At 35.7% G+C, this 20,313-nt stretch overlaps 3 protein-coding genes across 4 annotated transcripts; all 3 read left to right on the forward strand.

Moving 5' to 3' along the window:
* Positions 1-466: 466 nt before the first annotated feature.
* chia.1 (chitinase, acidic.1) lies at positions 467-4,190 on the forward strand. Of its 2 annotated transcripts, XM_079483627.1 has the most exons (12): positions 467-544; positions 645-715; positions 835-864; positions 974-1,178; positions 1,361-1,417; positions 2,069-2,234; positions 2,393-2,517; positions 2,595-2,718; positions 2,802-2,984; positions 3,264-3,380; positions 3,476-3,602; positions 3,723-4,190. In XM_079483627.1, exons 2-12 carry the CDS (start codon positions 691-693, stop codon positions 3,929-3,931), a joined length of 1,368 nt encoding a protein of 455 aa, XP_079339753.1. In that variant the 5' UTR covers positions 467-544; positions 645-690; the 3' UTR covers positions 3,932-4,190. The 2 variants fall into 2 exon arrangements, with proteins under 2 accessions (XP_079339753.1, XP_079339752.1); XM_079483626.1 differs by lacking the exon at positions 467-544 and having other exon boundaries at positions 587-715.
* A 2,525-nt stretch (positions 4,191-6,715) lies between these two features.
* Positions 6,716-14,433, forward strand: LOC306909769 (putative chitinase 10). Its single transcript, XM_079483801.1, has 22 exons — positions 6,716-6,762; positions 6,869-6,926; positions 7,012-7,038; positions 7,314-7,518; positions 7,615-7,671; positions 7,754-7,919; positions 8,305-8,429; positions 8,570-8,693; positions 8,787-8,969; positions 9,159-9,275; positions 9,356-9,488; positions 9,574-9,814; positions 10,189-10,331; positions 11,954-12,158; positions 12,346-12,402; positions 12,535-12,700; positions 12,785-12,909; positions 12,988-13,111; positions 13,191-13,373; positions 13,485-13,601; positions 13,685-13,817; positions 13,954-14,433. Exons 2-22 carry the CDS (start codon positions 6,902-6,904, stop codon positions 14,205-14,207), a joined length of 2,910 nt encoding a protein of 969 aa, XP_079339927.1. The 5' UTR covers positions 6,716-6,762; positions 6,869-6,901; the 3' UTR covers positions 14,208-14,433.
* Positions 14,434-15,309: 876 nt separating this feature from the next.
* On the forward strand, positions 15,310-19,325 carry ovgp1 (oviductal glycoprotein 1; the record flags this gene model as incomplete). The annotated part of the gene is made up of 10 exons (XM_079483802.1): positions 15,310-15,325; positions 16,949-17,153; positions 17,252-17,302; positions 17,495-17,660; positions 17,750-17,874; positions 17,947-18,067; positions 18,158-18,340; positions 18,474-18,590; positions 18,687-18,819; positions 18,920-19,325. 10 exons carry the CDS (start codon positions 15,310-15,312, stop codon positions 19,201-19,203), a joined length of 1,401 nt encoding a protein of 466 aa, XP_079339928.1. The 3' UTR covers positions 19,204-19,325.
* Between the last annotated feature and the right edge of the window lie 988 nt (positions 19,326-20,313).

Consider the following 20,313-nt stretch of genomic DNA (forward strand, 5'->3'; position numbering starts at 1 on the left):
ATTTATTGCACTCACAATTTATTGCCTTGCCTTACAGGTAAGCAACATAAATGAAAAAGCCATGTCTATGGATCTGTCTCTGAAATATTTGTATGCGTACATATACATACATGTATTTCTGGTCGCCTGTCATCCTGCTAGCATGCTTGTTGCTGAAACAGCTGAAACAACTTTAATTTGCTTGTTTTCGTTTCTTCTTTCTTTATTTTGCCCCTAGATTTAGGTTATGTTAGGAAAGCGATTCATTCTGATCATTCTTTGCTGATACAGATTTTTTTCATAGCCCGTTTATATAATATTAGAATCTTTTATCAAACATTACCTTCATTTTAATGTTTTTTCGGGAAATGACATGTCATAACCACCTCAAAGATAATAACATCAAAAACAATGTACGAGTTATATGACTTGCACTATTAATTTATTGCTCAGTTCTGATGATCTTACCACTTATCATCTGTACTTTGGAACTATTAATAATGTCTAAGTATACAAAAGGATGAAGTTTTCCCCAAACAGCCCATTCTCAGTGACACTGACACAGGTAAAGAATGTTTTTCTGTTGATTCAATTCTGTCATTTTCATTTACTGCACACTGTATAGACAAAATATGATTTGAATTTCAATTGTTGCACATTTACAGCTCAGTGTACAGTTCTGCAGAATTTGATTTAGGATTCAACGCCAACATGACTAAATTAACTCTTTTGGCAGGTATGTTCCATGTTTAACTAAAATATTTAAATATGCTATTTTCTATAATGCTTACTTTTTAATGCTTGTAATGTATACTGCTTCACTGTATACATAACTATATTGTCTTTTGCATATAGGGCTGGGCTTGCTTCTAACATTTCAGATGGGTAAGAATGTCTATTCACTAAATGGACAATGAAAGAATTTTTTTTACATATTCCTAAGTGACAAAATCTAGACCAATGTGAACATACAACTGTATATTTTTATTCATAGTGGCCTCTACAAAACTGGTGTGCCACCTTACAAACTGGTCTCAGTACAGACCTGGCGATGGGAAGTTCACTGCAGAGAATGTTGATCCCTTCCTCTGCACCCATGTGGTATATTCTCTGGCCACCATCAGCCCCTCCAATGAAATCACGACCATTGAATGGAACGATGATGTCATGTACAAGTCACTAAATAGCCTGAAAAATGTGTAAGTGAAAGCTGTTTCAATAGCCATATTGAATCTTTGCATTGCATTATAGTGATTTTTTACATGAGCCAACGTAGAGCATTAAGTTGATTTGGTGGTTTATGATTCAAATACGAAACCCATTTGCATGTGTTTGTAAAGATGGACATCCATTTTAAATATTATTTGAATCTTATTTATAGAAATCCCACGCTGAAGACGATGCTGTCTGTTGGAGGTTTGACAAATGGAATCAGTCCGTAAGTGGTGCACAATACACATCATACTTAGGTTTGTTTAATACACGAAGGGATGGTTTCCCGGACAGGGTTTAAGCCTTCTCTCAGATTAAAGGGATATTTCAGAAGAAAAACTAAATTTTCCCATTGTTCTACTCACCCTCACCCTGATTGAATGTGACTTTCTTCTTGACAAATAATGCAATCTGAGTTATAATACCACGTATAATTTTTCTTCCAAGTGGTAAAATGGGAGAGAATGGGGGGCAATTTTTTGAAGCTCCAAAAGGTGCATCCATCAATCAAAGAACTGCTTGACACGGCTCTGTGGTCTTAACATAGGTCTTCTGAATCGACGTGTTTATTTAAGAGAAATATCCATATTGACAGCCATTAACGATAATGTCAACCTGAGGCTTGTTTTTCCGGCAAATGACGCAGGCGTGTCTTAAATTCCGGTGACATACGCAGCATTTTTCGTTTTGTTCCAATAATGCCCTCTCCTCTGTGCTGGAGCTTTCGTCAACATCCTAATTTAACTAAGGCCTAGTCCTGGCTTAAAATAAAGTAGTCCTTGTGCGGGAAACCGCCCCTAAATGCTCTATACAAATCACTATAATGTGAATAATGACATGGGTATACAGAAAGTGACAGTCCCTCTTTGCACTGCAGATTTATAAAAATGGTATCGACTCCAGAAAACCGCAAGACTTTCATCCGCTCTGCAATGTTGTTCCTGCGTGCCCATAACTTTGACGGTTTGGATCTAGACTGGGAGTATCCTGGACAGAATGGAAGCCCTCCCGAGGACAAGCAGAGGTTTACCGCATTGATCAAGGTGAGACTGCTTAAAGTGTTGTTCATTACTGAAGCATGTTCATTTCTCTTGTAGCTGACATGATTGACATATGATGCATATGTAGTAAAAAATCAGTAATTTTCTCGATTTGTGGCTATGAATGACTGACGTTCTTTTAATTGTGTTAAAATTCGCAGGAACTGAGACAGGCTATCGAAAAGGAAGCATTGGACACAAGGAAAACACCTCTGATTCTTTCTTCTAAAGTTGCTGCCATAAAGTCAACGATTGAAAGGGGCTATGAGATCGCTGCAGTAGCAGGGTAAATTTCTAAACCTGACCAAGTCTTGTTAGGCTAAAACAACAACAGTAAATTAAAGGTTTTTTATTTCATTATAGTCAGCTGGACTTCCTGACTGTCTTGACCTATGACTATCATGGGCACTGGGATTCAGTGACAGGACACAACAGTCCACTTTATAAGAGCTCTTTGGACAGCGGAAACAGCCTTGAGCTCAATATTGTAAGATTAAGACCCATAAATTCAATTAAAATGTTTATATGTTTAAATCACCAATAGTGATTTAATGAAATTTTCTTGTTTAGAACGCCTCTGTGACATACTGGCTGAAAGGTGGAGCTCCTGCTAACAGACTCCTCATTAGCTTCCCCACATTTGGACGCACATTCTTGCTGTCCACCTCAAATACAGGCCTTCGTGCACCAGCCAGTGGCCCCGCAGATGCCGGTCCCTACACACGTGATCCAGGATACTGGTCCTATTATGAGGTTTTCAATTAACTTTTTTAACAAGTTTGACCTAAAACCCATGATCTGAGAGTCAACTGCTTTTGCTTCAGGAGCCATATGGAAAGTGTTTCCTTTTAGAAAAGTTGGACGTTTTTATTTAGCTTTCCAAAGTATTAGGTTTTATGCTTGGTTATATTTGCACTTTAGTGGTTCTATGATCACATCTATTAAACCTCACTAATACAATTGCTTCACCAAATCCAAATTTTTCAAGTTTGATTTTGGAAGAAATGTCAAATGTTCTGAAATGTTATTTAGATCTGCCCCATGGAATCAACTGCCCGGGTGGAATGGATTGATGATCAGAAGGTCCCATATTTGGTTCAAGGAAAAGCCTGGGTGGGCTTCGACAACCTTGAAAGCTTTACTGCTAAGGTAAATTCACTTCTGTCCACTAAATATGTAGAGAAATGAAACTTCTAAAAAGCTTTCTGTTATTCTGATTATTTAAAAAATATTTGCTTGAGTAGGTGCAGTGGCTTAATGCCTTAAATCTGGGCGGAGCCTCAGTGTGGACCTTAGATCTGGATGATTTTTCAGGGCGTTTCTGTAACCAAGGAGCCTACCCACTTGTCAACCATTTGCGTAACTCTCTAGGTAAATAATCACTTTGCACATGATGCACATTTGTGCAAGACAAAACATGCAATTGGACATCTTTAGTCGATGTATTCAGTCTGCTGTTATTTGCTCAGCATTATGTCATTCTCTTTATAGGTTTTGCTCCCAAGCCCACCACTACACCAGGGCCCACTACAACCGCAGATCCCCTGAACTCATTCTGTGTCGCTAAACCAGATGGATTGTACGCCAACCCTGCTGATAAGACAACTTACTTCCATTGTTTCCGTGGAAACACATACCTGCAGAAATGCCAGGCAGGTCTGGTCTATTATGACAATTGTAAATGTTGCGACTGGCCATAAGCAGATAAACAATCAATATCTACAGTAATGTTGCCAAATAAGTTCAAAATTCCAATAAAGTTTGTAGTCTTTGTTGTTATAAAACAAAATCCTCTTTAACGCTTTCAATAAAATATTTATAGCGGTCATAATATTTTCTTCAGACTACACAAGCTGATCATCTGTAATAAAATCATAGTAAAGAAATATTTACTTGTTTGTATTAACATTTAGAAACTGTCTGACAGTGTTAATAAAGTGATGCATGCAATGAACATAATGTCTGAGAACTTTGGCTTAACTAACAACACAAACCTTGTAACTTGTAGTCTTAATTCATTAAGGTAAGCAAGGCTGAACCAATAAAATTTATGAAATCAATTAAAGATGATTCTATAAATGCATGTACAGAGCAAACAAAACATTTAAAAGCTAATGTGAATGAGACAGAATTCAATTCTTGGTTCCCTTTAAATTCAACCACATGTAATAAAATTCAGAATATGAAGACAATTTACAAGACAATTTTATCAATTTTATATACAGTAAGTGCAGATTCTATAGTCATTTTCTACAGTATTTTCAATTTGTTATTTTATGGAAGTGGGTTAATATTCTTTTTTTAGGCTACATGCAGCTATGACCTCTTCACCCAACTGCTGTACGTACTTTACGATTGGATGGCCTTTTTTATTGCAAAGCAATATTATTTTACTGTTTACGTTGTCAGGGAATAACATTGTTCTCAATATTTTTATTACAGTATGTAGTAACTATTTTATAAAGGCAATAAGGCACTCAAGCCTGAATATGTGTGAACTAACCTAAGACTGTGTAAAGATAATGAATGATAATTGTAGTTGGCCAATGACCAATGTGTGTGTAAAAAGGGTCTATGTAAGATTGTCCAAGACAATATTTACATATTTCAATTTGCCCTCTGAAGTCTGCAATACTGTCAGGCGCTGTTGTGTTTGGGATTGAAAAAAGAACACCATATAAGAAAGATGATATTTACTTCATTTCATTTTTAACAAGTTTAACACTTATTTTATGAATATTTCAGAAATATTTTTTATTTTAGTGTAACATTAGGTGCACTCTATATAAAGTCTTAGTTATACATCTCTCTGTTATTCTGGGACGAAACATTTTGTTACTTTTAACACAACATGTTGACCCTTGCATTTATTTCACACAAAATCAACACAACATGTTTTGAAAACTAAACATAATGTGTTATAAAGCATAATTCAAACGGTGTGTTAAAATTAGCACATCCTTTGTACTTAAAAATGTGTCCATGAAAGTTTTCTTACTATAACTTTAATCAGTCAATTTTAAAAGCTAAATGTGTTTAATTTTCTTGGACTTTTCTTTATACAATGAAACACAATTTACGGGATAAAAACGGGACATTTCATTTTATTTTTGAGCTTTAATTAAATAACATACTGACACAATACTACTTACAGAGTACTTCCTATGCCCCCGAAACTGTTAAAACAAAACTGTGTGGTCTTTGTGTCCTATGGGTTTAAATTTAATTTTTAAAGTAACCTGAAGGGCATAATACGATGAATTAGTCTGCTACCTCATAAAATATAATAACGTTATATTAATGTGATTTTTCAGCATAACAATTTAACAATTAAAGCCAATTAACTATACTGGCCGTTAAATTATTACCAATTGTATCTAAATATGTATGTATGTACTGTATATTAATATTTTACACCTTCATTTTCAAGTTTTGGAAAGAGTTATTTCACCATATCATATTCAGGTTTATATTGACATCATATTTAGGTTTTATCACTCAGCTGTTTCTGTTTCTCTTCTGTCTTACTGACATTATCAATCTGCAATGTACCGGTGATAAGATATGAAGTGAAAAAACACTGATACTCTCATCATACGCTTGGCACTTTTTCAACATCTCCACCTAATGGCTTTGTTCTTATTAAAAACCTTTTAATAAAAAAACACATACATTGCAATTTAATTTGATGATAAGATGAATACTTTTCTGTATGTGATCACATGAGAATATTGCTGATGCAGCAGAAGAAATTAACTCTGCTTTCCAAAACATGCAAACAATTTTATGAATGTAGTTCAATATAATCTAAACGTTCTAGATTGATAAGCTTCAGAGCCGAGCCGTAACAACATATTGTGTGATGTTCCGATAGCAAAAGAAACTCAGATGATAAAATTATCTGTACAAAGACCTCTGAACATAATGTTAAACCATAAACGTTTGGTGTATTGCATGCAACGCTGTTCACATCCAAAAGAAATTGTAGTTATAAGATGTAAAAAGCTAAAACAGCATGTTTTCAACTGGTTTGGTTAATTTAGGCGTTTAGTTGCATTTGGTTAATTTTGGTTAATAATTACTATTAAAATGTGTCTTTATTGTTTATTAAGTGTATTTGTTAAATTTGAGGAAAGGTTGAGTAGTTATCAGAAATTGTTTTCTATTTATTTAACATTTTCATTATTTGAATAAATATAAGCACTTAGGGGGACAATATAGGACATATTACATAATCTTTATTCCCCTTACACACAGTGTAACATATTAGACGGAACGCGATTTGTAGCCATAGAAAAACTTTATGACAGCTGGTCTCATATTTCATCTTATCTACGATTTTAGCTTAACACAAATTGGGCTGAAAAGGACAAAGGTATTCATGTTATACACTAGTGTAATTTCAGTCCATAGTTTACACGAGATACCGTATCTTACTATTGCAATAAATCATCCCAACTCTGTTCTAAACCTATATAAACTAAAGGGTCTTGATGTACTTTTCAGATTGTACAAGCCTGAGGAACCCCAGGTACGTCATGACCATCGCATGAATTCTGTACTGTGAATGAAACATAAGATGTAGATTTTTCCAGTTAATCTAATTGTGAATCCATACAAACTGTTCTTTGTTACAGTAAATATAGTTATCTCAAAATATTGGAGTTTCGATGGGGAAGCTTACGGTTATAGCAGGTAAAGATATTACTTGCACATTCGTATTACTTCTGTATTCCATCTACTGTGTTTGTCATTGACATCATGTCATTGCATATTCTAGGCTTGGCCTTGGTCCTTTGCCATTGTGGTGAGTCTTTTTATAATAATAATAATAATCCAGTTATATCATTTATATTATGATCGTTATAATTAAATACTAAGCGTTGTTTGAGTCAGAGATTACTGTATTACAGTAGGAGATTTATTAATACAAATTTTTAAAGAACTGTACTCATGCGTTATTAGACACCACTTTAAATTGTGTCATGACTTTGAAGTTTTAAAACATTTACTGTACTATCAGAGCTTCAAATGTTGACTTTGTAAATACTCACTAGTGCATCTTTGTCTATTAATGGCCAGCATTCTCAATGGAAATGGGCTGCTACTTCACAAACTGGTCCCAGTACAGACCTGGAATTGGGAAGTATACACCCGCAAATGTGGATCCCTTCCTTTGCACTCATCTCTTCTATGCCTTTTCAATCATCAACCATGCCAATGAGCTAGTCACTTATGAATGGAATGATGAGACGCTCTACAAGGCCTTCAATGACCTGAAGAATAGGTATGTATTGGAATTCTCCTATTTGCTGACTATTTGTTATGTTTTAATCTTAAATATGTTATTGTTCTCTTAAAAGATCTTGCATTATTCTCACAGAAATCCCCATCTTAAGACCCTGTTGGCTGTTGGTGGATGGAACTTTGGTTCATCACAGTAAGTCAAAAAACTGCACATTTTTGTTCCTGACATTTTCTAGAACCAGAATATATAAGATTGTCTCCAAAATTCATCTCAGGTTCTCCATCATGGTGTCGACTCCAGCAAACCGTCAAAAGTTCATCCAGTCTTCCATCAGCTTCCTGAGAACTCATGGATTTGATGGTCTGGACTTAGACTGGGAATACCCCGGATCAAGAGGAAGCCCACCTGAAGACAAACAAAAATTCACACTGCTGTGCAAGGTAGACCTGCAATAAAAAAAATTATTTGTTGAATTTACTTAAAAAAGTTGCGTCAAGTGGTTCTAGGCAACAATGTTAAGTAATTTGAACAAATAACACTTTAGTTGTATGAACAAAAAAAGTCAATTAAACTCAATATTTTTTAAGTTGACCAGTCAAACATTTGTTAAGTAAAGCTGACAGATCTAAAAAAATTATAAATAGTTAACTTATGTTTATTCAGATACTTGCATTCTTTATGTACTGTGAACAAGGATGGGTTAAGTAAAACTAACAGCAGCAACAGTTCATGTTTGCATACTAATATTGTAGAGAACTTAGTAATGAGAAATTGTAGATTTGTACAATTTCTCATTACGTTTACTAATCTACTTTGTCTTTGCAGGAACTTCTTGAAGCCTATGAGGCCGAGAGCAAAGCTACTGGCAGACCAAGACTGTTGTTGAGTGCTGCAGTGGCTGCTGGCAAAGGGACAATTGATGCCGGATATGAGATTGCTGAGATTGCCAAGTAAGTTGAATGACATTAAATCATTTGTATGTTAATTATCAAGGAATATCTAAAGCCGACAGGACATTTTGATGATTATTGGCGCTATACTGTGAAATATTTGTATCTCTTCTGATTCGTGTGGTCATTTGTTGTGACAGGTACCTGGACTTTGTCAATATCATGACATATGACTTCCACGGAACATGGGAAAGATTCACTGGCCACAACAGCCCTCTTTACCAAGGATCAAAGGATGAGGGAGACATCATTTACTTCAATACCGTAAGAACTGATACCATCAAATAATGATGGACATTCAAAAAAAGAAAAGATAAGTCCTTTGTCCTAAAACAACAATCTTCGTTTTCAATTTAGGATTTTGCCATGACCTACTGGAGGGATCAGGGTACCCCTGTGGAGAAACTCAGAATGGGTTTCGCAACATACGGTCGCACCTTCCGCCTGACATCTACTGAAAGTGGAGTTGGAGCCCCAGCTAGTGGACCCGCTTCAGCTGGAACCTACACCCGTGAGGCTGGATTCTGGTCTTACTATGAAGTGAGAGCTTTAAAACAACCAGTTTATACAGTATTTAGACAAATCCATTGAATTTGTAGATTGAGACTCTCAAGAGAAAAAATTCACCAAAAGCATTTCGCAATGATAACACTTTTGAGCTTTTGAGATTTTGGCACATACAGTATGTACATCAAAAGCAGTTATAAAATGTTGTGATTGTCTGTGTAGATCTGTGGTTTCATACAAGGAGCAACAATTGATTGGATTGAGGATCAGAAGGTGCCGTACGCCACAAAGAACAATGAGTGGGTTGGATTTGACTCCAAAGAGAGTTTTGAGATTAAGGTATGATTCAACATTCACCAGGATGGGTTTCAGTGTCACCATCTGTCAGCAACTCTCACTCTTTTCCCCTCAATTCCTAGGTCCGTTATCTGAAAGACAAAAAGTTTGGTGGAGCCTTTGTGTGGGCACTTGATCTGGATGATTTTGCCGGACAGTTCTGCGGGCAGGGGAATCATCCTCTCATGGGCCATCTGCGCAATATTCTGGATATTGGTATGCACTGTTGTTTTTGCAAACAGATTTTCTGAGCAAACACTAATCATTCAAAACTAATGCAACTAATATGCTGTATTTATAGAACTGCCCCCATTGCCTTCAACCACCACCCCCAAACCCGGTCAGACCACTATCAAAACCACCACAACCACCACAACTACCACTCATGCACCAGGACCAGGATTTTGTAATGGAAAGCCAGATGGGCTCTATAGTCATCCTGATGACCCAAGCAAATTTTACAACTGTTCAAGAGGAGAAACATACCTGAGTTACTGTGCTGCTGGCACAGTGTTTAATGACAGCTGCAAGTGTTGTTCTTGGTCCACTCGCTAAGGGATCATTAATGTACAATTTTGTGAAACATGACTAAAGCATCCATGAAGAGTAAAGCAAGAAAATGTATGCTAATGTAAACTGAAATAAATTCCTAACTGTACTGTTATCTGTCCATTTTAGTGTTGCACGCCTCTATGAATGAGCTCTATGTAAATTGGTTGCTATTTCATTTTTGATAAACATAAATTAATAAACAGACTTTCCGCCTATAGAAATTATTGATATATCGTGTATTTGGTGTAAATAAAAACACCTTTATCATTTAAATGCAACAATTTCCAGATGTGTTATTAGCACCTTACAATAAACAATGAATAACTATAAACAAACAGGACTCTTTACAAGTTCTGATACTAAGGCAGGGGCGGCATGACCAGGTGAGGCCTGGATGTGACAGGTGTAGAACAGGTGTGGTACAGGATCAAGAGGGACAGCCCGTGATTGTGGCCATGTGCTACAGGATCTGCCGTTACCGTGACAGGGTGTGGTACAGGATTGGACGTGACTCAGAAAGATGTAGTTGAGCCCAAGTGCAATTTCTTTACCGGTAAAATTGAACCAAGCTTTCCCAAAAACAAAGATTTTAATATACTGTTGATTTCATAATTTGATTTAACAAAGCTCATGACTTCAGCAACTAGATATCAATAAACTGTCATATTTTGCAGTTCAAAAAATATGTAATTTGCATCTGTATTCATTCATATAAAGTTATGCTTTAAAAAACAAAAGGCAACAAAAGGTAAATCGGTTTAATTGAAAAAAGGTTTAATATAGTTCTATGTTGTTTTAGTCGATGACTATAGTTATAGTTATTGATTACAGGTCACAGTTTGACATTATTTTTCCATTTCTATGTATCATTTAGTCACTGTTTGTGTTGCAGGTAGTCTACACATTTGTTGAGCTTTAGTTAAAATACAACATTCTGTACATCCTCTTATGTTACTTATAACAGTATTAAGAAAACAAATAACAGATCAAATTTAAGAGAATCCTGGTCACTCATACTGTTTTTTAGTGTAAAACAACTCACCATCTCCACAAGCCCACATCTCTGTTTTAGTTTTATATACATGGGGTCCATAAATTGTTCAGCTGAGACACATACTGCCAAAGTGATACAAATGTTTGGGTCTTACTGTATTGTTTAAAACCACTGATGCCATTTCCCTGGTACACAATGCCATGTTGCTTCATGGCTCTAGAAGACTATGCTTTTTATTTCATGCAATGGGACTGTAATGAAAAAACATAGGCACACTGCAACACTGCAACAGTATAGAAATATTTTCACATTGGCTCAAATGTTATTATAGCAATCCCAAATATTAATCATATCTTTACATAAATCAAATTAATGAGGACATTTAGGAGTTTCACTTTAATATCATTTCAGTATATAGTTTACATAAGATACCATATCTTACACCAAGATCCCAAGATCTTGCCATATTTGGGTGGCATAGACAACACCCAGGTGTTCTCAAGACCTATATAAACCCTAGGGTTTGATCACCTCCTTACCCTTTTCACCTCAGCCCCGGGTAAGTTAAAACAAAAGAGAATTACTGGGTGAGAAATTGGATTCATAAAATAATAAATAAATATTTGTATGTTACATATAGACTTTATTTCGGAAGAAATTAGGAATTAAAATGGGGAAGGTTCTACTTACAACAGGTAAAAGTATTGTTTTTATATATTTGTTTTTACGGGTTTGTATTAGTGTATTACTTTTTAGTTCAAATATATTGACTATTTACATTGTTTTTGTTGCATTGTCTAGTCCTGGGCTTGGTGTTCTGTCACCTTGGTAAGTCTTTGAGCAATTTTTGCATGAAATTATAATATCCAGCTTGTGATTGTAACTAAATATCAAGCATTATTGAACCGAGAGAGATGACTGCATCATAATAGGGTGTATAAAACAAAACAGTAGCATTATTTATTATTTTGAAGAACTATAACAGTACAATATTCTGCAGCTAAATAAAAACCTTTACCCGTTTCACTCTGCCATTTACGCTTTCAGTACATAAATGTCTTTAGAGATTCACATACAGACGTTGTAAGTACTCATTGTGCATTTTTTTCGCATTTGTTTATTTATTCATGACCAGCATCTTCCTTGGATATGGGCTGCTACTTCACAAACTGGGCCCAGTACAGACCTGGAAATGGGAAGTATACACCCGCAAATGTGGATCCCTACCTTTGCACCCACCTCATCTATGCTTTCTCAGTCATCAACAGTGCCAATCAGCTTGTGACTTATGAATGGAATGATGAGACCCTCTACAAGGCCTTCAATGACCTGAAGAAAACGTATGTATCAGTATTAAAGTTAAAGTTCTGATGTAACGCTTCATCTTATTGTTTTGTTTTACATCTTTCAAACGTGAAAGTATTAATGTTAACGTAAACATTTAACATAAAATGATTGTAATTAAAGTATTCTTAACAGTTAAGCTTGTTACTTAGTCCTGTCAAAAGTATATTTGTCTATTAACAGAAATGGCAATCTTAAAACATCTCTGGCTGTTGGTGGATGGAACTTTGGTACAGCAAAGTAAGTATTTTATAAAAAAATAATTTGTACATTAAATTGTAAATTTGTTTATATGTTGGTTTAAGATTCAGCAAATGTATTGTTGTGTATGTCTTCTGAAATGCATCAACATCAATGATTGTTTCATCTCAGGTTCTCTGCCATGGTGTCAACTCCACAAAACCGTCAAACATTCATCCAGTCTGCCATCAAGTTTCTGAGAAATTATGGATTTGATGGTCTGGACATAGACTGGGAATACCCTGGAACAAGAGGAAGTCCACCTGTGGACAAACAAAGATTCACAACACTGTGCCAGGTGGATTAAATTGCCACCAAATGCCAGTTTTAAGCAGTCATTTCTTGTATGCTTACTAAACTACTTTTCTGGTTCTTTTTCCAGGAACTTCATGATGCATTTCAAGCTGAGGGCAAAGCTACTGGCAGAGCCAGTCTAATGCTTAGTGCTGCTGTATCCGCTGGCAAAGGAACAATCGATGCTGGATATGAAGTTGCAAATATTGCCAAGTAAGCTGAATGACATGACGTCATATTGTCATATAGTTTTTACCCCTCCCTATCTGTGTGGTTATTTTGTCATCCTAGGTACCTGGACTTTGTCAATGTCATGACCTATGACTTCCATGGATCTTGGGAAAGAATGACAGGGCACAATAGCCCTCTTTACAGAGGGTCCAAGGACGCTGGAATTATGATCTACTTCAACACTGTAAGACCAAATACTGAAATATATTTAAGGAGCTTATTTTCTGTGAAGATATAATGATATCTATACTCCATGCATACAGGATTATGCCATGACCTATTGGAGGGATCAGGGTACCCCTGTGGAAAAACTCAGATTGGGCATTGCAACATACGGTCGCACCTTCCATCTGTCCTCTGCAAATACTGCAGTTGGAGCTCCATCTGACGGACCTGCTCCCGCTGGAACCTACACCCGTGAGGCAGGATTCTGGGCTTACTATGAGGTGAGAGCAAAAGAAACATTCAGGAGAAAACGGTCACAACAAATGCAATATAAGCCGAAAGTCATTCCCAACTCCTCATATTTTTTATTAATTCTGTGAATTTCTGTACAGATCTGTGGCTTCCTAAAAGGAACAACGACTCAGTGGATTAAAGATCAGGAAGTGCCCTATGCCGCAAAGGACAGCCAGTGGGTTGGATTCGACAACCAGCAAAGCATTGAAATTAAGGTAAATTTGAACCTTTACTAGGATGGGTTTCACTGTCACCATTTGTCAGCAACTCGTTCACTCGTTTTCTTCTCAATTCCTAGGTCCGTTATCTGCAAGACAAAAAGTTTGGTGGAGCCTTTGTGTGGGCACTTGATCTGGATGATTTTACAGGACAGTTCTGTGGGCAGGGGAAATATCCTCTCATGAGCCATCTCCGCAGTCTTCTGAATATTGGTAAGCATTACAAAATCTGTTGTCTTAAAAATGTTTTGTCGTTTACTACCCATAGGCAACATGTAAAAATGTAAATAAGGAATAAACATCAATGAATGAATGCAAACTAATGCTGATCAATATACTTTTCATTTAGATTTGCCACCACTGCCTCCAACCCCTCCCCCTCAACCAGGTCAAACCTCATCAAAAACCACCACAACTACCACCACCACTAAACCATCAGGAACGGGATTCTGTAAGGGAAAACCAGATGGACTCTATCCTTACCCCAGTGACCCCACCAAATACTACCAGTGTGCAGGTGGTAACACGTATTTGGAGGACTGCGGCTCAGGGACAGAGTTTGATGACGGCTGTAAGTGTTGTACCTGGCCCCATAATCACTAATGTACAAACTTATGACAATTACATTTATGACTAGCAATCAAAAAACAGTAAAATAGGAAACGTAACAACTTCATAACTATACAAATAAAAGTAGTAAATTGAAAATGATTATGCATTTCTTCACTTTGTGTATTTTGAATGTGCAAAATGCCTCTCTTTCAATGATTTAATCGATAATCTGTTTCTTTTACCTTTGGGGTGGAAAACTAATAAACTGACTTCATCTATAAAAGAGTTCTGTGAACATTTTATTTTGTGTCATTTTGTGATGTGAGTACAAGCTGGTTGAAACAACGTAAACAACATCGGTTCAACATTGGCCCCTTTTAACACTGCACAAATGTTTGAGCAAAATACAACCAACAGAGCATTTAAAACCGAATCAAAATGTTAAACAAATATCTTTTAGATTTTATTATAGGTGTAATACTTTTTTTATTTAAAAATGAAACCAGAAGTGATGCTGGACCAGTGTTTACATCTTGCATAGTGGCCTATAACACTTCACAAACGCAAATCAGAAAACATCAAAATTGACTTTTAGAATTAGAATAAAAAAATATAGAGGAAAATGCAATTTAATAAAAGTGTCTTCCAAATGCATAAATGTAAATAGCATATGTCGCTATTTTCACACTTAGTGCGAATAGTTGCTGCCAAATAAAAACTTAGATTCAGGGACATGTTCAAGTGAATGTTTAAATGTCCATCTCACAGTAAAATGAAAATGTATGATGTTGCAAATCCCATAAAATAATCAAACAATCCTTATTAACAATAAAAATAATACAAAGAAAAGTATGTTAAGGTATGTGCAACAATAACACGCATAATGGTGCTAATGTAATGTTACAATAAGGGTTGTTTCTATTTAAATAGCTCTGTTTACACATATTGTAAAAGGTGGTCCCTGCATCTCCCATCTAAGGGGTCCTTGCCCCGAAAAACGCTGAAGACTCTGATCTATAAGCATTATTTGAGACCAGCAGTTTCAACTGTAACCATGTAAACAAATGCGTAATTCTCAGTGTTGGAAAAAGCAGTGCTTGCTCTTTAAAAATGCACATTATCAGCTAATAAATCTGTGATATGTTGAGTCAATATGCCTGCAGACGTCGGTATAAATCAAGAGTAATTCAAAAGACTATAAAACTATATCAATATCATATCTTTATTGTTTTACTTACTTATGTAACTCAGAACTGACTCACAAGCTTGACACTTGTATGACCTTATTCACACTTGTCATGCCACCAATACTAACACCAAACCCATTTGTTTTAATGGTGGTTTGATTTCATTGTATAAACATTTTGAGCAATAAATAAATGTTATTCATCACTGAAATTTTCCATGTGTGATCTAACAGAAGCTATGACAGCTTGTACAGTTTTAACAACGGAAGCTCAGCCTGCACAACCAAAACTCCACAGATGATGCAGCGGCAAGAGCATCTTCAAAGAACCGATCAGAGCACACGTCACTTCTCTCTTCATTAAGTTACATTGGCTTCCTATAGTCGCTCACATCACATTCAAATCTCAGCTTTTTGGCCTACAAGACCACCACTGGTTCTGAACCCCCATATCTTCACTCCCTGATACAGATCCCTACGCTCTGCAAACGAACGATGTCTTGCAGTGCCAATTGCTTACAATGTTTATTTCATTTGTAATTCACTTTGGATAGAAGTGTCTGCTAAATGACTAAATGTAAATATAAATAGCTGGAAGCTGGTTGGATTCATATTCAATTGAGGATAGTGTGACATTATCTTTCTATTGTCTGTCCGCACGTCAAATCTCCACAGGCTGCAAGCCACTGAAACATATCATATTTGTGATGAGAAATTTGATAACTACAGCTTTGAAACTGCAGTTTAGTTACGTTATTCGAGTTTCTGTTAAAAATAACAGCTTGAGGTTAAGTTAAAAACAGGTCACTTGGGATCTTTTTAGGTCGGACTAAAAGATTTTCTGAAAAGACAAGAGTAAACATGTTATTGTGTTCAAATGCTAAAGCTGAATACTTTGCATTAATAGAAACGTTTTTTATTAGGCTATTAACAAAATTATTATTTGTCTGATTTAGATGCACATTTCTAAACAATCTGAGGTCAGTAATTGTCTATTATTTACTCTTAAGCAATTTCAATAGCATTTAATTTAATTTCACTGTCATTCACACCTTTATTTCCACCATAAAAGACACATCGTTGTGTCTAAGAAAATAAACATTTATCTTCGATAAACAATGAAATGCAATAGTAAGTACACAAATCTTCTTTTGTGTATTGTGAAAATTTATCAAATCTTGTGTGGTCAACAGTCAAAATCTTAGATTTCACGAAATACATCTTAATTTTTTGAAAATCTGAAGGGATGTTTAGTGTCATGTTATACACATATACCCCTCCCTGCCTCTCTCCCCACTCCTCAGCTTACTTTCTACAGTGTTCTCAAGGGGGATGAAGCAGCAACAAAATGAAGACGGCAATAACAAATTTAACAGGTATTTAAAGAATATGTCTATATTTTAATTTATGCTTCTTTGATATAATAACGCTCATCTTACTTAAAACATCTACAATTAATAAATCTATTTTTTAGGCCTGTATCTGTTCTTCCAGTTTGGTAAGATGATAAACCAACTGTGTCGGGATTGATGTCAGATGCTTAGAAATCAATATAATATTCCTACTGCATTATTCCTACATGTGACTCTGTTTTCTTTTTCCTCAGTCCATTGTTCCAGACTTGTGTGTTACTTCACAAACTGGTCTCAGTACAGAGAAGGAGCTGCTAAATATCTTCCTGAGAATGTGGACCCGACCTTGTGCACTCATTTAATCTATGCGTTTGCCATTATAAACTTTGCCAATAAGATATCAGGCAGTGAATGGAATGATGTGGCCCTCTATTCATCTTTCAATGCTCTTAAAAAGAGGTAAGTGGCTGGACTTACAGTTTTTAGTTATGGAGTAGTTTTATGTCTAGCTGTGGGACAACAAAGTGTTAATAAACATAATTGATTAATTTCTAAAGAAATCATCAGTTGAAAACTTTGCTGTCCGTTAGAGATCAAGATTTGGGCCAGTAAGTGTTTCTGTTCTCTACTCCCCTCTACTGGTAGCAGGTTTTTTCATACTATCATTATATGTTCATATATCACAAAGATCATGACGATTTTCTTACAAATTACTATGAAGTTGCCATTTTAAATATTTGTAAGCAAAATTAAATAAGCATGAAGTATTCAATAGCCATACATTTACTTGGTCTCTCCAGATTCTCTATTATGTTGTCCAATTGGACAAACCGACAGACGTTCATCAAGTCTTCTATTGAATTTCTGAGAAAGCATAACTTTGATGGGCTGGATTTGGAATGGGAGGACAAAGGTACTTCAGGGACGCCACTGGAAGATAAGCATAAATTCACTTTACTCTGCAAGGTGGAAAACAGTTACAAAAACGAATTTATCTACATTTATACAGTATATAAATGAGGTAATGTTTCTACAAACCACATGTGAAACTGCAGGAAATTTTGGAGGCATTTGTAACTGAAGGCTGGTCAAACAAAGATTCACGACTAATTCTAACAGCAACTGTGTCGGCCCAGAGAGATGTTATTGAAAGGAGCTACAACATACCAGAGATCTCAAAGTAAGTGGATAATGTCATGCACATTACGGCTGTCTTGTGGGAATTATTTAAAAAAAACATTTTTTTCTACAGATACTTGGACCTTATTTATGTCAAGACGTTTGATTTTCACACGTTTGAAAATGGAATTGTGAGACATCACAGTCCTTTGTACAGTGGTATCCACTATGAAGAGGATATCTACTCAAACGCTGTAAGACGACTGACATACAGTACACTCACTCTTGATTTAGATTTGTTTGCATGCAATCACACTAAAATATGATTATTTACAATCATGTAGGATTTCGCCCTACGATACTGGAGAGTTCAGGGAGCTCCTGCTGAGAAGTTATTAATGGGCTTTGCCACTTATGGCCGCTCCTTTATCCTCACTTCCGCTCAGACTGGAATCGGTGCCCCAGCAAGTAGTTTTGCTTCCCCTGGACCTTATACTCAAGAGATGGGTCTCTGGTCTTACTTTGAAGTAAATGTTGAAGGGAAATGAAGGATTTGAAGGATTTTTATAGACTAAACACAGAGGTCATGGTTTGATACTTTTCTATATGTTTTTACAAAAACATTCTGCTTATTCTCTGCTTATTCTCTTTTTTTTTAAGGTTTGTCTTTTCTTAAATGGGGGCGTCATACAGTGGATAAAAGACCAGAGAGTTCCATTCTCGGTTAAAGGCAGTGAATGGGTGGGCTTTGACAATCTAAGAAGTTTTGAGATTAAGGTACACTTCTGGTCATTTAATATCACGATTCCATTATGTCAAACGTAATGTCACATGAAATATAACAGTTCTGTTTATTATTTGTACATTGTTAAGATTAAATACTTACTAGAGCAAAGCCTGGGCGGTGCGTTTGTATGGGCGCTGGACCTGGATGATTTTTCTGGACACTTCTGTGGACAAGGCAAATATCCTTTAGTCACCTACCTAAAGCAACAGTTAATAACTGGTGAGATTTACATGAATTAGTTTGTCATAAATGTAAATAGTTTGATATGTCATTAGAAACCATCATTTTCTAAATGATATATTTATTTTCTGTGCAACAGGAACAAATAAAAGCTCTTCTACTTCACCACCAACATGTGAGAAACATTTAACCTCTCTTCTGGTACTGACAAGTCAGTTCTGTGAAAATAAAACAGATGGATTTTATCAGAGAATAGACAACCTGAGCTCATTTTATGGATGCGCTGGAGGCAAAACCAATATCACCTGGTGTACACCTAGTTCTGTTTTAAACAGTCGTGGAAAAACACAGCCATCACAGATGATATTTTTCCTTACATTAGGGACTGTAAGTCTTATAACTCAATGGCGTGGTCTATTTTAAAAGAATCCACTGGGTTTACACAAAGTAAGAATACACTAAACTGCAACAAGTGTGCAAGTTTTATATGCTGTTAGCATAGGGCACACAATCTAGTTTGTAGGTTACCTTTAAATGCATGTGCCGAACTTAAACGAATAACTGTGATTTGTGATTGTCACTGTGCTATGCAATTTGTTTTAATTTACCCATAAACTATTTTAATATGTTGTCAAGCAAATCACTTTCTAATAAACTGACTAATGTATGTTGAATATTGTCATAATAAAACAATTCGGCTATATTGGGAAAACAACGCAAACAACAATATTGTTGTTGTTGCATAATAGTAAGAAACAAATCACTTTGGACAAAAGCATCTCCTAAATGCATAAATGTAAATGTAATACCTTGTAATAGTTAAATATTGTAAAATGATGTGATATGTTATATGAATCAAAATAAATAAAAGCAAGCAAATGTCTGTATTGTATCTATTGTCTAAATAACTATTTTTTATTTAACAAACACAACATAAAAATAATATGTAGCAGCAAGCTGCATTATCGTAGTCCAAGTAGGTTTGGTAAAATGGGGAACAGGGACAATTTTTAGATGTGGATTATGTGGATTCAGCATAAAACTATCTGTGAGATAGTATGTCAAGGTGTCTCTGTGAGTGTTTGCCTAAATGTTGAACTAAAACCAATATCCATTGAACTGAATCACAGATCTCTTATTCTGGTTAACCCAGTAATATGGCAAAGCAAGCTAGTCTCCTGCAGGGCTGGGAAGGTTACTTTTAAAATGTATTTCACTACAGATTACAAAATGCATGCTTTAAAAAGTAATCTGTAAGTATTTCGTTGGATTACACAAGTTAACTTAATGTAAATACTTTGTAATCATAATAGGGGGTGATCGGTCCTTTTGTAAAAAAATATATATATATCTTTTTTTAAATACTTTATATGCTATATAAACACAAATGCTCGCCCTTGCTCTGTTCAGCGATGCACGTTCATGACTTCACGTAATACGTAATTACGTTGAAAATTTGCACATTCAATTAGTAAACACTGACTCTGTACTTCCACCTACATCAAGCGTGATCGTTTCAACGTTTTTTCGTAT

Source organism: Barbatula barbatula (assembly GCF_947034865.1).
Source record: "Barbatula barbatula genome assembly, chromosome: 20".
NCBI classification, from domain to species: Eukaryota; Metazoa; Chordata; class Actinopteri; order Cypriniformes; family Nemacheilidae; genus Barbatula; species Barbatula barbatula.

Coding starts and splice junctions, on each gene's coding strand:
- chia.1 (XM_079483627.1), top strand. CDS start 691: ATGACTAAATTAACTCTTTTGGCAG. Junction 865..973: donor GCTTCTAACATTTCAGATGG/GTAAGAATGTCT, acceptor TTTTATTCATAG/TGGCCTCTACAAAACTGGTG. Junction 2,719..2,801: donor ACAGCCTTGAGCTCAATATT/GTAAGATTAAGA, acceptor TTTCTTGTTTAG/AACGCCTCTGTGACATACTG.
- LOC306909769 (XM_079483801.1), top strand. CDS start 6,902: ATGGGGAAGCTTACGGTTATAGCAG. Junction 7,920..8,304: donor AATTCACACTGCTGTGCAAG/GTAGACCTGCAA, acceptor TTGTCTTTGCAG/GAACTTCTTGAAGCCTATGA. Junction 9,489..9,573: donor GCGCAATATTCTGGATATTG/GTATGCACTGTT, acceptor CTGTATTTATAG/AACTGCCCCCATTGCCTTCA.